Here is a 16,448-nt window from a genome sequence, read left to right on the forward strand (position 1 = left end):
TCGGATTGGCCGGCTGCGCGGGGGGCGGGGCCAGGGCCCGAGGGCGCCGGGGAAGCCGTCCGGGGGCCCCTGGCGCTCGCTCCGTCCGAAGGCCGAGGCTGCGCGGGCGCAGGTAGGCCCCGAACTCGGCTCCCCGCCCGCGTCCGCCCCGGCTTCTCCTCCTGGGCCGGAGCTCCGGTGGTGGCGGGGGCGGCCTCTGGCGCAGCGCGGCTGTGGGTGGCTGAGCGCCTCCGCTCTGGCTCCGTACTCCGGCAGCGGCCCCCCCCCAGCCCTTCCCCCCCCCCGGAGGGCCCTCCTGGCGCTGCAGAAGCCCCGGTGACCACGCGCTGCGCTTCCTCCAAGGGCGGAGGGCGGAATCTGGGCCTCCAGGCGGCGGCAACCGGGACTGGGAGCCCTTCTGGCGGCTCCCCTGCAGAGGCCAGGAGGCGACAGTGGAGGCGGCGCCAAGGCTTCTGGGCCGTTGCCTGCCCTGAGAGCTGGAGCGCCTGGAGACCCCTCCCCGCCTCCCCCCTCGGAAGGAGGCCGATGTGGGCCTTTGCGGGGACCTCCTGCTGCTGGCGAGGGAGCTCCGCGTGCGCGAAAGGGGCTCGTTGGGAGCGGCGGGGATGAGGGAACCCTTTGACTCCCTCTCTCCGTCCCAACGGCTCCCAAGGAAAGGGGCGGCCTTGGCTGCCCCACAGGCCCCTCTGCCCCCCTAGGAACCGGCGCCGGTCTCTCCGCATTTGCAGTTGTGCCTAATGGGACACACAGCTGGCCTGGGAGGATGCCCGTCGCCCTCAGCGTAAGGGGCTCCCTTTTAAGCTAGAGGTTAGTCCTGGTGGCCTTTCTCTGTGATCCCCAAGAAAACGTTTCCCGTGTGGCCTTGGCTGTCTTTCCACTTGGCCTCCTTCAGTTTTCATTCCCATTCCGTGTTCTGGTCTTTGCTTGTTCTAAAAGTTTAATGGTTGTTTATCTTAGATACCGGCAGCTTTTTTCTCTCTCTCCATCAAAAAAGGATTCTTGCTCTCTGCTTGGCTGTCTTTTCTCTTCCAGAGCCTTTGCCCTCCTACTGTCAAAGAATCTTACTAGATCAATGCTATTTTTCCAAAAGTAAAGGAAATCAGAACTGCTGCTTTATCATTTTATAGAGGTATTTTATTAGGTAGTACGATACATATATATATGTAGTATGTCAACTACTTCCATGTTTTTAGTGAAGATAATATTCAGATTTAGTAAACAAAGAAGAAATCAAGGAAAGGCTGGGATTGGAGATTGTGTATCTGTTTGCCCAACGGATTAAAAGTCGGATTCAGTGGACAAATCCATCGGAACAAATCTACTTCTCCCACTTCTGAAAGGGTGGAGGGGGGACAATGGCCAGAACTCCAGTAAGGAGGGGGGAGGGGCTGCTCTAGAATTGCAGCGCTGGGCGGGGGGGGGGGGGAATTCCGGCCTTTCCATGCCCAGCCCAGGCCTTGAGGAGCTGAGAGGGCAGAGGCCTGGCCAGCTTAGTCTTTCCATCCAGGCTGCAGGCATACATGACTGGCAGGTGTGATCCCCCCCCCACCTTCCTCTAATTCTACAGGATGGTTCTTCCCTGCTTCCTGTCTCCCTGTTTCCTTGGCCATTGCCCTGTGCTTTGGAGGTTCTTCTGAGGGTTACCATGGCATCCGTGGGCCTTTCTGCCTCTCCCTTTGCTTGACCATCTGCTTTTTCTTACTGTCCTGCCTTGGGGGGGGGGCATGGAGTGGTAGTTGGGGCTGTTGCTGCCTGGGAGAGGGTCTCTGAAGAGACGCTCTCCCTCTCCCCAGCCGCCACCGTCACTCCCATTGTGGCTTCAGCTGGGTGCCTCCACCTTTCTTCCTCTCACTTGGCCTGAAGCCCCAGAATTCCCTCTGCACAGTGAGTGAGTCCGAGCGCAGCAGCGGCACTTCCCTCTAAGCTTCTCCGGACGCTCTCTGTGCTCGGGAAGATCTTGTGCCTCCCTCCCAAAGGGCCCTCTAAAGAAAGAGCTGGAAGGATTCCAGGTGACTGAGCTGCAAAGGGGGGGGGGGCAGCCTTTCTCCTCCTCATTCCTGGTCCTGGCTCTCAAGCGCTTGAGGCTTGTTGAGGCTGTTTGAGGCCTGCTCTTCCCAGGCCTGGCTTAGCCCCCCACGGGGGAGGGCAGGAGCCAGCCCACCAATGGGCAAGCAAGGAGCAGGACGCTCGCACAACTTCCCAATGGGATGGAGCTCCTAGGTCCCTGGTTCCCGAGTGTCAAGGGGGAGCTCCTCTGCAGGTGGCTGGGCCGGGGTGGCCGGCCCTCTTCCTGCTTCCGAATCTGCTGGAGAGGTGGGCTCATCTTCAGGGACTGAGGAATTGCTCCTCCCTCCATCCTCAACGGGCGCCGGAGGAACCTTGCAAGGAGACTGGCAAACCTGCAATTTGCCTCGTTAATTCTTCTGATAAGGAATTCGGAAACGCCAGTCTGCTCAGGCAGCAGCTGGATAATATGCGCTTTCATAATCTGTATTTTACAGGAGTGTGTTGCCAGGGCAACAGAAGCACTAGGACCGCCCCTTGCTGATCTCAAAAGCAGAATGAATAAGGAGGCTCTCCGGGTGGGGGGTGGGGGTGGGGGGGGCAGCGCTCCTTTTCAACGGCTGGCTTGGAATCCTTTAGAGAGGTTCTTTATAGGACAGCCACATGGGAAGGACCACTGAAGGACAGCCACATGGGAAGGACCAGGGGCCCCTTGGCTGTTCCCAGGGACACCCAGGGGGTTGCATGGGGTCAGGGAGAAGCCAGGAAGTGACCGTATTAATTGGAAGTGGATGGCTGGGTCCACCTTCTGCTTGGGAGGGAAGAGCAGGGAAGTTGGTAGGATGACGAGGCCCTGAGCCAGACCCCCCCCCCCCCCCCCCCACAAAGGCAGGTTGTAATAGAGACTATTGCTGGAAAAGCAAGTTCACCTTCCATACTGTATGCCCAACCTTTGGGCCATTTGATTAATTGATTTGAAAACATTCGAAATAGGAGTTCCTAGAGTTACAGGAAGAGAGATGTTTCTTTCCTCTGTCTGGCTGAGCCAGAGCTGCAAAGGAAATGGCTCTGGCTTGCTTTGGAAATGCTGTGCATCTTAGTTAAAATGAGGGGTTGCCCATCAATTAACAGAAACATGTGTTTTTTTCTGCAGCAGGTAAAATCCAGCAAGTAGAATTACCTGAGCAGAAAGTTGGGAAACAGGGTGGCAGCAAAGGTGGGGGAGCTTCCACGAAAGCAAAGATTTAATTGCACATTGTTACTCACACATAATTTTGTTTCCTTCTACTACTGAACTTTGATTTTGTTGGCGTGTGAAGGAGAGGAGAGAATCCCCAGGATTGAAGGTGGTAGGGATGTTGAAAGAGCCACTCTTGGCTGCTAACTGCCATTTGGTCCACTTGCATCAGAGGAAACCAGTTATTTAAATTTCATTTGATTTCTTTTTTCGCCTTCCATGTCATTCTTTACGGACAAAGCTTTTTCTAAATGTGGAATGAAAGATATTCCCAGTTCACGGCCTGGGAGGTCAGCAAACGCTTTGTGGCTCCCTTGGAGCGTAAGCATCTGCATTCAGTCCAGTTTCTGTGCTAGAACCGGCCCCCTAGACTAGGAGAGTCCGCCTGGTTGGCCCTTGGCAGGCCGAGCTGCGGCTTTTGATAGAATGGGGAGGAGACAAAATTCGGCAAGTTCTCCATCTCTCCTTCCCTTTTCTTTCAAGAACCAGAGCCAGCAGTCTGAGGACCATTATCCCTCCTCAATTCACCATTGGAAGCTGGGTGTGCGTGTGGTTGATTCTCGCCTCCTTCCGCCCGCTTCCAATGTCTCTCAATGCCCCTTTTGGGGGTTTTAATTGCAATCTTAATTGGTCCAGTCTGGTTTATTGTGTGGTCATCTGAAACACAGGATCAGGAGTTACTTTGAAGGAAATCCTGTTGTTTTATTCTTTTCTTTAACGGCCTATTTTAAGGAGCCTGAAGCTGCTATTGTAATGAAGTGGCAAGAAAGTTTGGGCTCTTTTTTCCTTTTTTGGGGGGGGGGGGTCTTAAGTAAACAGATTCCTTGGGTTGAGCAAGGACAAAGGCAAAATGGAGTGCTAAATTGGCCACGCCCACACAGCCACATGACCATCTAGCCACGCCCACCCAGCCGGTCTGGCCACACCCAGTTCAAAAAGCTTGAGGACCCCTGGCTGTTTAATACAGGCGTGAAAGGGCCCAGGGGGGCCAAGGTCCAAGCAGGCGCCTCTGCTGGCCCTGAGGCCGGCTGCCTGCGAACCTTTCTGGGCCGGACACGAGAGAGACCCAGCCTGGGACTCTCCCCACAGGGACAAGAGGGAGTGGGATCGGTTGCCTCCCCCACTGAAGGCTCCTAGGGGGCTGGAGGACAGCCCTTGGCCCAGAATGCGTGGGGGCTGGGCTAGAAGACCTCCAAGGTCCCTTCCGGCTCTTCTCCCGCTTTCTCCACCAAGGCTGCTCTTTCATCCTTTAGTGCCAGGGTGGAAGGGGGAGAGGCAGCAGCGGATACCATTTGATTTCCCCCCTCCCGCACCTGGGGGGAGCATTTGCAAAGGCCAGCAGGGACCCGCGGGGGGGGGGGGCTTCTCCCCCCATTGAGAGGGAATCGGCTCCATTGGAGAGTCGGTCTGAGCCCAGGGGTCTTACAGGTGGCCGTCTCTTCCCTGCCCATGTGGGGTGTAGGGAGAGGACAGGCCCACATTCCTGCGCTTGCCTCTCCCCGAAGCTGTTGTCTTTGTTCCCCCTGGAGCCCTCCGGCTGGAGCAGCTTTCAGGAGAGCAACAGCGACCTCTGGGTAGGCCTGAAAGGAGGCCAGGAGCTGCCTTTGCTCAGCCCAGCCCCCACCCACCCCCTTCTCTGGAGCTCTCCAGCCGGGGGGGACGGGGGGGGGGCTTTGTTGCCAGGAGGAGCCAGGCACAGGGGCAGTTCTGCTCCCCCAAGCCCCCTCTGGGACGGAGCCTGAAATGGGGTTGCCAAGCAGGGCCAAGAAGGAAGGATACGCCCAGGGCACCTGCTTTGCTGTGGCTCCCCACTCTTCCTTCGGAAGGCGGGAGGTTCCCAGTGATGGCCCTGGGGACACGGCCTGCTGCAGCAGGACGACAACGACGTGGCTTCATCCGCCGCTCACGTGCCAAAGGGAGGGGGGGGCTTGTGGTATGGGGGGGCGGGTGTCGCTGCTGCTGCCCTGTGCCTCCACAAATTGCTTGTCTTGCGTTAATGAGCTGTAAATGAGAAGCCTTCTGCTGCAGGAGGGATGGGGGTGAGCAGCCCTTCTGCACTGGAGGACAGCCCTAACTTCTCCTGGAGCCCCTCGGCAGAGCCCAGGAGAGCCCACGGCTGGCAGGAGCCCTGAGGAGCGGACTGGAGGAAGGAGAAGAAGGAGGGAGCCGATGCTCCTCCTGCCCACCTGCCTGTCCTTGTCCACGTCTCTTTTGTAATCCTCCAGGCAGGAGAGAGCCCCCCCCCCCCCCCGCTTGGCAGTGCCACAGAGATTCTGCCCATGCCGGTCTTTTCTCTGCCCCGGGCTTCCTTCAGTGGGAGGAATTCCTGCTAAGAGGAGAGCTAAGTAATCTTCCCCTGGCCTAACGTTATTCTGGGGGTTCCGTTTGATAGCAGCACAAGCGGCCCGATGGAGCGGGTGTCCTCAGAAACCTCGCCATGGGTGGGGCTGGGCCTCCCCTTTCCATTTCGCTCTGCCTCTTTCCTGGGGCAGATTTGAACAGCCTTCTTCCTCCCCTTCATGGAGGAGGTCGCACTGGCCTTGCTGGAGCCCCACCCCTCTCCCTGGCAAGAGCCTTGCCTGGCGGACGCTGCAGGGTGGGTGGGAGCCTTTTTAAAATCTCCCCGGCCTGGATGAAAAGGAGTCGTCACAGGCAGCCATCCCTCCGTACAGGCAGCCCTTCTCCCATGGAAACCCCTCCCTCCTCTTCCAAACGCATGGGGGGGGGGGACGCAGCAGCCGAGTCTGTCTCCTACCTACCTCTTCCGCGTGTCTTCTTCGTGCCCCCCCCCCTGTGTCCACGCTGGCGCTCCTGCCAATCTGAGCAACGTCCTTCGCCCAAAGCCCTTTTCCTCCGAGGAGCCCAGGGCCGGCTTTCTCTCCTTGTCTTTCCTTGTGGGCACGGCGGCCTTTTTCCTGCTAGACGGTTGGCCGATCGTCGTCATCGGAGAAAGAGCCACACCTGAGAGTTAGTTTTCCATCGACGTCGGCTGCCTTGGTGCAAATTTGGGTTCTTTGTCTCTTTAGTGCCAGATTGAAAGCTTTGAGGAAGGCAGCTGCTGGCATTTTGCCCACTGCAACTGGTGCCCAGGCGCCCCAACGCGGCTGGAGAGGCAAACGGGCAGGGCTGCTGCTGCTGCCCCCCTGCCGTTCCCGAGGGGGCAGAGATGGCAGCCTTTGTCTTCTCTTGTGCTGACTCCACCGCACCGGATGCTGAAGAGGAGGGTGGGGATGGTGGTGGTGGGGGACCTGATGGTGCCACGGATGGGCTCTCAGGAGCGGAGAGGAAGGCCGAGAGTGTCTTCCTGTGCCCAGGGCTACCTGCTCGGAGGAGCCTCCCTGGGCAGCTTCCTTTGGGCTGGCCTGAATGCAGCAGGCAGAGCTCCTCTGCCCAGCCACTCTTGCTATCACACGCAAGTGTGGCGTTGTCACTGACTGGATGGCACTGTGCCAATGAGTTTGCCATCCCGCCATCCGCCCGCCCTCTGCGCCTCGCTCCCTCCTTCCCTCTTCTTTCCCTCCTCCTCCTCCTCCTCCTCCTCCTCCTCCTCCTGCCAGCTTGGCTTTAATTAACATGCAGATTAATTGATTTTTAAAGCTGAAAAACGACAGGCGTGTGTCTATCAACCGGTTGGCACCATCCAGTTGATGTGGAAGGACCGGGAGGACCCCGCCCATGCCCCCCTCGGTGCTGAGGGAGGGGACAGCCTGGTCATCCCTGGTTAAGAGTAACCCTGCAACCTCTCCTGGAGCGCCAGAGCGTCCGGAGAGGCACCGAGGGGCTCTGAGCCCCCTTCAGCTGGGCTGCTTCCAGGCTCTGTAGGGGGCGAGGGAAGGCCGGGGGGGGGGGGCAGTTCCTGCCTGGGGTCCCTTGATTGGGAAGCAGAGCTGCTGGGAAGAGCCAAGCCTTTCAGCTGATCTTTCCATCAAAAGGCAGAAATGGGTTTAGCTTCCATGCTTCCCTTTAGCCCTTTAATTTCATTTTGTGTATTTAAAAAAACCTGCTGCGGCCATGGATCCAACCTGCCACATACATCAGGCAAAGGCCTGGCGAGAGGTGAGCCCCTCTGCTGGGGGCCGAGGCTGCAGGCCGGAAGGGCCACTCCGAAGCTCTCTTGGGGGCTCTTGAGGGTCCCTGTCACAGGCCAGGAATCGGCCGGGCAGGGTGAGGCGTTGGATCAGCAGGAAGCAGAGCCTGACAGGCGCCCCACGGCCAATGGGGGGTCTGGGAAGGTGGCAGCCCGCAACGGCCTCCCTCTGGAAGCCGCTCCCAAGGGCCGTCCCAAGCACAGCCCAGCTCCAAGGGCCTGTGGGATGCGTTATGCCAGAAACCCCCTCGCTCCTGCTCTGCTTGGCATGGGAGGGTCCCTGGGCCTTTCTTCGGGCTAGGAGCTCAGTGCCAAAAACAGCCATTCCCAACCCAGCAGCCAAGGGTGAGAAATCCTTGTGAAATCTCTGATTAGGCTGCTAAATATGTGAAATCGGACTGCTTGCTTCCGGTGGAAAGAACTGGCTGCTGTGGGAGGGAGGGTAGCCCATCTCGGCTGCTCTCTGGCCTTGAGCCCCTCCTTCCCTGGAAGAGCCGGGGGCCGGAAGCCAGAGAGGGTGAGGCAGAGCTCTGGGGATGCCTCTGTAAGCCGAAAAACTCTTCCTAGCATGGGTTGCCTTTGGGGGGCTTGTCCAGCTGCCCTTTTTATGAGGGTCTTTGGAGCACCTCCTTTAACTGGCAGGCACCCAGCCGTTCTCCTAGCCCTCTGCTTCAACCTCCTGCTACCTGGAGTTCCTGGCCAGCTCTGGCTGTCAGCTGGGCCTTTCTTCCTGCATGGGGTCTCTCTGCTGGTGTCCCCCTTGTCCATGCGTCGGATCTCTGATCCCTCCAGGATCCCTGCTGGAAGAGGCTCACTGTGCTTTAATCAGGGAGGGTAGCTGTCCATACGGACACATCCCTCTGCTCCTTTTTTGAGAAAACAGAATTAGGCCAAAGACTGAACAGGAGTTAGAAGATGCAAATGAAATGGATAAGAGAAAATAGATTTCTCTACCAAGGATCATCAACCCTGGGGGGGGGGGGGGAGGGGGATTCTGGTTGGGATGGATCAGGAGAGAGATGAACCGGGGGGGGGGGGCATCAGACGAGCCCCTGAAAGAGACAGGAGACCTGCGACTTGGGATTGCCACATGAGCTGCACTGGCCTCTGCCCGGATCTTGCTGGCCTCTTCCCTAGAGCCTTAGCCTCGAGCGGCAGAAGCCGGGTCTGTCTGTAAGAGACTTGGTATCCGTCCTGGCTGAAAGCCCCCTGCCCGGCCCCAGGCCTTTATTACAGGGAAGGGGACCAAGTTCAGCTCTGGTTCCCAGGTTGGCTGCCAAAGTTTTACAGGTCTTTAACCAAGGAGGTGGGGAGATTCTGAAGTTTGGCCCTTGGTTCTCTGTCTGAGGCTGGTCTCTTGCCTGCCTCCTCTCTGTCCCTGCACTTTAGCTTCTGCTCAGCGGTGTCTCCTCCAAGGAGGCTGCCATGCAGATAAGGGCCGAAGGAATCCGGGGCTTCTAGTGTAACCCCTTTTCTGCCTTTCCTCAGGCTGGAAAAGTGGCGGCCAGCCGGAAAGATTGCAAGAGGAACCTGGAGATGGAAAGGGCTCATCTGATGGGACAGGAGCAAGTCAAACTGCATGGGGATTCGGTGGAAGGGCAGAGCGTGTGGTCAGGGTTCCAAGACACCTGGCTGCAGGTAAGGCAGCTGCTCTGGGAGAGGCAGCCTTTCAAATCCTCCCCTCTCTACTCCGAAAAGCACCAGAGAAAAACCCTTTGGTTGCCCAATGCAGGGGAAATCCCTTCTTCCCGCGTGACCCATCCTTCCAGCTCAAAGGCTGCCTTGCGGACCAGGCCAGCCAGCACACGGCCAGGGCCCACTGGGGGAGGCTGTCCGGCTTCTCTGCCTTGAATGTGCAGCTCTAAAGGCCATTCACACGTAGCTTTGGAAGCCAGGCTGGCTGTGAGAAAGCAGGGAGAGAGAGAATGGTTGGTTCCCTGCCCCCATGTTGTTCTTCTTGCCTTACTCGGAGGACAGCCGTGAGCCAGATCAGGAAAGCCGCTTTGGGCAAGGGATGTGGAGCTGGCTTTTCTGCCCAACTGGCCTGGCCTTTCCCCAGACTGGGCCACGGGAGTCTCTGGCGGGAGGAGGGGGCAGCTCTTTGCCCCAGGTACCCCAGAAGAAGCGTTAACGGGAGGCCCTGGGTAGGCAGGTGCCCGCTGGGGATGCCCGCCTCCCCCTTTTCAGGGCAGCAGCAGCAGCAGCAGCTGGCAAGGACAGGGCCTTTCCTAGAGCCACCCTTGCTTGGATGAGAGAGGAAGGCTGCTGGCTTGGGCCCACCGCTTCTGCTCTCCAGTTGCACGTGGACTTGGGCGTTCCTTTGGAGCAGAGGCCTCCCTCCGCCATTTCCCCTTCCTTCCGCTACTTTAAATCCTGGGACATATTGAGGTTCAATAATTTGTTCTTTCAGTGTTGGCCCTGCCCCCAACTCTGACACCTCTGTGGCTCTTTCTGAGTCCCCGGCCACATTGGTTAGCAATTCCCCCCCCACTGCAGCCTCTCCCCAGAAATGAGGCCCATTTTTGGCCAAAGAAATGAGCCGGGTTTGCCTGGTTTTGGCCTGCAGAATGGTTCTGGAGGTGGGAGGGGGGTGAAAAACGGGCCTCCCCTGCCTCCAGAAGATAGAGGGAGAGAGGGAGAGGGAGGGAGGGAGGGAGGGAGAGACAGAGCCTTCTCGAGCTCCTTGGGTCTGAGAAGAATTGCTTCAAAGCTAAGTTTCCTGAAATAGACCACTAGACTCCTAAATAACTGATCTAGGGAAAAGAAAAGTCAACCAAAAGGAGCAACATGCCAACAAAAGCAAATAAAACACCCCAGGAGCAAAACAGATTAAAGTTTAATTTGTGTTCATTGCTCAATGGACTGTTCAATTGGCCACGCCGACCCAGTCACATGACCATCTAGCCACGCCTACGCAGCCGGTCCGGCCCCCCAACAGTCCGAGGGACCATGAATTGGCCCCTTGTTTAAAAGTTTGAGGACCCCTGCACTAACGGCTTTACCCACTCCTCCCGTCCCTGGCGCCCAGCAGAAAGCAGCCGCCAGCCGTCCCTCTCACGGGGGGCCCTCTTGTGTTCTTGGCTACTGGCCAGCCCCTGGGCCCGGAGTGGCCCCTTCCTGCCCTGCCCTTTTCTGGGATACTCGAATGCTCCAGCGATGGCGTTGGTTAAAGAGGCGACTTTGTGCTTGCCCTGGAGCTGGCCTTGCGCTGGATGCCCATTGGGATCTTCCTCTCCGTGAGGGAGGGAAGGCAGTGGGGGACGGAAAGAGCGGGAGCAACCTTGGGAAGGGGAAGGAAGTTGCGCCCATGAAACCTCACCCTCCACAGCGACCGTCACTTGGACGGCCCTCCTGCCCATAGGCCCAAGAGAGGCATCCCTCTCCCTCCTTCCTCCCTCCCTTCCTCCCTCCCTCCCTTCCCTCCCTCCCCTCCCTCCCCCTTTCTCCAGCTGCTTTGTGGAGGACCCTCGGTGGCAGTGGAGACAGCTGGGGCAAGCTAGGAGCTCCCCCGTGGCATCTGCCCCCTCTCTTCCCTTCTCCCATCAGTCCTGCGAGTTGACCCCATAGGTGCCCCCCTCCCACTGCGTAACCCTTTCCCTTCCGCCTCAGAGAGCAGATAATGGTGGCTCTTGGCAGAAGGAAGGGGCTTTAAGGGCTCTGAAAGAGACACTTAGTGCATCTGCCTTCTGCCAGGCTGCCACTGTGCCATGAGCTGCTTCTAAGTCTACTGCTATTGCTATTGCTGCTATTGCTAACGCCTAGTAATCAAGGTGTATTTTCAGAGCTGCCATTTGGGGGTGGATTGGGGGGGTGGGTGGACGGGGGGGGGGGAAGAGGGAGAGAAGACACAGAGGCAGGCGGGGGGCTCCCCCTGCTGCCCTCCTGCAGAGCTGCAGGCCTCCAGCATGGCTGGTTGGACAGGCCCGGTGGATGGGCACTTGGCCGCTGCCCCAGCTCCAGTGGGAGAGGGCCCCTGCCAGAGCAAAGGCAGGGAGCCTGCAGAAGATCCGGAGCCCTTGCTCGCCTCGGGGAAGCTGGGCACGTTGAGGGATGCTGAGATGTGCTTCAGATGCTGCAAAACTCTGGCTTCCTTTCTGGAAAAGCTTTGGAGGAGAGATGTTGCCAGCCAATGTACCACCCGTGATTGACAGGGACAAGGGTACAGTTTTTCCAATGGTCTCCTGCTGGAGCAAAAGTCGATCAGTCTCTGGGGTCTCTTTGAAAAACAATCAGATGGTGCAAATTTGGCCAGGTTCCCTGGTCGGAACCAAAGGTTGGGAAGGGCTTATGGAGGCATCCCTGGCTTCGGCTGGGATTTGGACTAGAAGACCTCCAAGGCCCCTTCCGACTCAAGGTATCCTGCCCTCTCCAGGGCGGCACTTTCCTCCAGCCAACATGCTGCTAGTCCCACCTGCCAGCGGAGCGAGGAGACTTTGCAAGAGGGGAAGAATTTTGCCCGTTCCTTGATGTGGAGACCCAGTTTGTCAGTGCCTCTGAGACAGGGACCTGGCAGGCTTCTGACATCCCACCGTGCCCCCGTTCTGTCCTAAAATACGCTAGACAGAGAGCCCTAATCTAATCTTCCTCTCTGCTTTCTCGTTTTCAGAGTCAGGGTAAAACAAATTGGCCCACGTTAATTGTCTGCACAGCCACCCAAAGCTTTGAGCTGTGATTTACGAGCTCAGGGCGAGCACTCTACTACAACACATTTTTCTTAATTTATTTTTAATGAGTATCTCAATTAATTTTCCAGGAAACATCTTAATGATGTTGGAGATGAATGTTAATCAGGTCTGGGCCTTTCAGGCACCAAAGCGCCTGCCTCGGGGGTGGAGTATGGCAAATGGTTCTATTCGCCAGCGGACGCCAATTTCGGGGGCCCCCCACTTCCTTCTGCTTGAGGCTTATTTTTGAGCAAAGTGCTGAGCTGATATCAAGCCAAGTTTGTTTCAGAAAGAGTTTGCAGAAACCAGATATTGAGAAAAGAGTCTCCTCATCCTTCAGCAATGGGGAAGCCATCGGAAGTCATCATCCTCGGTTCCACCAGCAAGTGCTGCTTCAGTGGCCACTTAGCCAGGCCTGGAAAACCCGGCTCCCTCCAGGGGCTGCTTAGTGGCGTTTCATTCGTTCATTCATTCATTCGTCCGTTCATTTGTTCGTTCATTCAGCTCCCCCTTCTGACAATGGGCAGCTTACAGCACTAAAAATGGCAAGCCTCCCCCTCCCGGGTCAGTACCAGGGAAAGGGGAGCCCCATTTGTCCCCCCCCCCCGGAAGGGGACTCCTGCTTGCCTGGGTTTAATGCTAGGAAAGGAGCCACATCCTGGGAGGAGGTTGGGTGCCAATCTCTTTACATGGCAGAGTGGAGCCATTTGCATTGAAGCCCAGAGACGGCCAAATCTGACACGGTTTCCAGAGAAGGAGCAGGGCCAGGCAGAGCCGTGGAATGGGGGACGGGGGCAGCACCTCCACCCCCTCCATGCAGATAAGCAGAATATCTAAGCCCCCCCTCCCCCCATTTTTGCCTCCAGCCCTTGGGTGACACTCCGGGCCAAGCCCTTCACTCTGTTGCCTCCTGTTTGCAGGACCGTCTGAGCCCCCCCCTCTCCCCCCCGGGCTCTTGGTTGGCTCGAGCTTCCCAACAGGCAGGCAGTTACGATGTGGTAGCAGCTTTTGCCTCCATAGCGCCAGCTAGCCGGCGGCTTCTCCAAGGCATGGTTGGCAACTGCAAGGCGGCCTGAAGGCAGCCCCAGTTTGGCCCAGCAACGAGAGGCTCAGGAGGGTTTCAGTTCCTTCCCTGAGAAAAAGGTGGCGGCAGCAGCATGGCTGATTTCACTGTTTCTGACCGGCGGTTTTGCTGGAAAAATCCCCGTCCTGGTTGTTGGGTCTCAGCACTTCCGTCCCACAAACCCCGAGGGTTAATGGGGCTCCCAGGAGCCCTGAAGGAGAGATCCCTCCCAGCCAGGAACGTTGCTCCCTTCCCCTCAGCCCATGCCTGGAAGGAAAGGGGAGGGAGGCCGGGAGGGGCCAGCCGACCCCCTCCTCCTCAGGCCTTGGGGGTTCCTCCTGGGCCTTCCACGGGAAGCCAGCGGCCTCCTTGCAGGTGCAAAAGTGTTGCCCAGGCTCAGTCTGGATGCCTGTCGCGGCCCACGTCCAGGAGGACTGGCGCTTGCTTCCTCGGGTGTCTTGGTTTCTCCTGGGCCAGGCAGGCCCTGGTCACCAAGAGAGGGTCAGCCTCAGCAGAGCAGGGGGGGGGGCAATCGGAGCACCAGCCAAATCTGACCAGGCTACCCTGAGCGAGCCATGCCACAAGTGTCGTCCTTGACCTCCCTGGCGGCATTGTTCTGGAGCAGTTCAGAGGAAGGGCTACACACCAAGAGGCCCCCAGCCTCAACAGCTTTCATCCCCAGAGAGCCTCCCCTCTTGCAAGGCCGGCTCTCAGCCAGGGGAGCAGCTTTCCAGACTGCGCCTGTAGACGGGTTGCTATTTCTCAGCTTTATGGCTTTGGGTCTCTTCCATGCACTTGTTCAGGACCAATGGTTTGGATGGACCTTCCGGTGGGCTTCAGGAGAGGCCCTGGGTTTTCCTTGCCAGATTTCCATCCACTGGACAAACGTTCCTCCTCCTCCCCCCTTTCCCCAGGTAGCCTCTGCAGCCCTGCATGATGGGCTTCTACCTGTGCACTCAGGTGATTCTCAGCCAGGTGGGAGGTGGTGATGCCAAGGGGAGAGCCTTTCTGGTTGCCCAGGGAGGAGGAACCTGGTGGTCCCTCCAGAGGCAAGAGGCTCCCCACCTCCATCGTGGGTGTTGCTATTTCCACAGAGTCCAAGCAAGGCTGCCCTCCCAGAGCAGAGGCGGGGCGTCCGGGTAGCCGTGCAGCAGCTGCAGCAGGAGAAGGGTGGCCTGAGCTGGACGCACGGACAGCCTCAGGCCCTGGAGATGCTGTTCCAGGAGTGCCAGGCTCTCCAGGCCCAGGTGAGCTTCAGAACTCCCTTCTCCCAGAAGCCAGGGAGGCACCACCTTATATTCCCTGCCCCTGTCTACTCCACAGCTCCGACAGTCTAAGGCATTGACCCAGGAGCCAGAAAGGGAGGGCGCTCTTCAAGCTGAGCGGCACCCGTGGGAGCAGTTGAGGCAAGCAGCGGCTTCTGTCCATATGCTGGAAAACAGCCGGGATCTCTATAAGAAGAAGTACCGAGCGGCTCTGGGCCGAGTTGGTGAGCTAGAGAGCCAGGTGCTTCGTCTGCAAGAAGAGGTGGTCAATCTTTGGAGCAGCGGCCAAGCAGCGGCCAGCCTTGGGCAGCTGAGTGCTCGGGAGATGGGCTGGGCGATGCAGCTCACAGGCCAGCAAGAGCAGACCATCCGGGAGCTGCAGGGACAGTTGGCAGCCAGCCACAGGAAGGTGAGAGTGGCCAGAGCCCTTTTCCCTTTTCCAGGGGCACCGGGGTGGGTGGGTGGGGCAGACACTGGTGTGAACCGCAGCAGATGCCAAGCTTCAGGTCTGTGGTGAGAAAAGGATTTAAATCCTGGCTTTGACACAGAAATCTTGGTGGCGCTTGCGCTGTGTGCCACGAGAGCCTGGTCGTCCGTGGGTTCCCGTGAGTGTCTTATTTACACCCCCCCCCCCCGGCCTTGGCTGCTGAGGGCGCGGTGGGGTTTGCCTCGTCTGGTGGGGAGCGGACACACAGGCAATGGAGCCGCTTGGGCCTCCTGGCTCTGTCTCAGTTGCTGCAGCAAAAGGAAGCCCTGGCCGCCCTGCGCCGAGAGTTTGCATCCTACAAGTCGACTCACAGCTGCTCCAACGCAAAGCACAGGAAACAGAGGCTCAGCCAGGCGATGCTCCGTCAGGTAGGTGCCGATCGTGCTGGCCGGCTGGAGTGAGCGGGGGGGGGGGGCGGCTGGGCTGCCATAGCCTGAGCAGAAACCCGGCTCCCTTTGTCTCGGTTGGGCTTGCCCAGAAGCTCCGGCAGGCAGAAGAGGAGGGTTTGCAGCAGCAGGCAGAGGCCTACCAGGCCCTTGTGCAGGAACTGAAGCTGCAGCTGGCAAGGGAGGCCGAGCAGAACAGCAGCACCTTGAAAGGTAGAGGACCCGCCCCCCTCCGGCCCCCTCCGCCGGTCCCTCCTGCTGCAGCCAGGGGTCCCGGTTGACTGAGCCTCATTTCAGATCTGGCTCGCCTGGAACTGGCTGTGCAGAGCCTGTGCCAGGAGCCAGCGCCAGAGCAGAGTCGGCAGCTGCAGCACCACGCCTGCCCAGCGCAGGGCCTGCGGGAACAAAGCCACCCTGTGCTGGGTGCACAGAAGGAATGGGTGAGTGGCTGCTGATCTGCCCAGGGATACCTGCTGGGCTTTGCGGGGGTGCCCTGACACTCGCTCACCTCCCTCTTCTCCGTCCAGGAACCAGAGAAGCCCCTTCAAAGGGCTAATTGCAGCCTCTTCTGGGACCAGGCCCATCCCTTGAATGCTGCCTCACGGGAGGCCTCTTGGCCTGGTGGGGCTCCAGTGCTGCAGCCGAGGAGGCCCGAGAGCCCGGAACAGCCCAGGAGGGCGGGTAAGGAGGCTGGCTCGAGGCGTGTCGGGAAGGGTGGACCAGGCAAGGGCCAAGAGGGCCAGTTTGTGGGTTGCTCCTTCCCTTCCCCCATCTTTCTCCTTGCCTGCTCACCAGCCGATGGGCAGAAATCGTTCCATTCTTCCTTATGCAGAGATGCTTAGCCTGTTCTTCTAATGCCCCCCCCCCCCCCCCCGGGTAAGTGGTCCTGAAGCATCGGTTGCCAACAGGGGCAGGAATGAGGCAAAGCTTCCCAGTTTCTTTTGGTGCAACACAGCAGACCCATAATGCTCACCCACCCAAGCATGCTGGGCTACGGGAGTCCAAGGGCCCGGGCCCCCGCACCCTTCCTACCCGAGCCTTCTCCTCCGCAGCACTGGAGGTGGCCCAGGACCAGGCGGTGGAGAGGGACCTGGAGCTTCAGCGCCTTGGGGATGTTGGCTGCCCGCCGGAGGTTCTCCTTGGAAGAGGCTGCCTAGCTGGAGCAGAGCTGGAGCAGGAAAGGTCTCTTCCCTGGGTTGAAGTAGGAGAGGCTGGGAGGGGACGTGCCTTTGGGCTGGGGGGGTGACTCACTGCT

General features: G+C 58.7%; 1 protein-coding gene across 1 annotated transcript in view; it reads left to right on the forward strand.

Moving 5' to 3' along the window:
- The window catches only part of PMFBP1 (polyamine modulated factor 1 binding protein 1), a 20,429-nt gene continuing 3,981 nt past the window's right edge, over positions 1 to 16,448 (forward strand). The window contains exons 1-9 of the mRNA XM_087729133.1: positions 1 to 112; positions 8,817 to 8,966; positions 14,150 to 14,302; positions 14,379 to 14,729; positions 15,053 to 15,175; positions 15,286 to 15,406; positions 15,491 to 15,633; positions 15,721 to 15,874; positions 16,246 to 16,375. Of these exons, the coding sequence (XP_087585259.1) occupies positions 8,865 to 8,966; positions 14,150 to 14,302; positions 14,379 to 14,729; positions 15,053 to 15,175; positions 15,286 to 15,406; positions 15,491 to 15,633; positions 15,721 to 15,874; positions 16,246 to 16,375 (1,277 nt within the window). The 5' untranslated portion in view covers positions 1 to 112; positions 8,817 to 8,864. The remainder of the gene's footprint in view (positions 113 to 8,816; positions 8,967 to 14,149; positions 14,303 to 14,378; positions 14,730 to 15,052; positions 15,176 to 15,285; positions 15,407 to 15,490; positions 15,634 to 15,720; positions 15,875 to 16,245; positions 16,376 to 16,448) is intronic.

The sequence above is a fragment of the Thamnophis sirtalis genome, unplaced genomic scaffold, assembly GCF_051295495.1.
Source record: "Thamnophis sirtalis isolate CommonGarterSnake01/CBP01778 unplaced genomic scaffold, rThaSir2_p1.2 scaffold_14, whole genome shotgun sequence".
Taxonomy (NCBI): domain Eukaryota; kingdom Metazoa; phylum Chordata; class Lepidosauria; order Squamata; family Natricidae; genus Thamnophis; species Thamnophis sirtalis.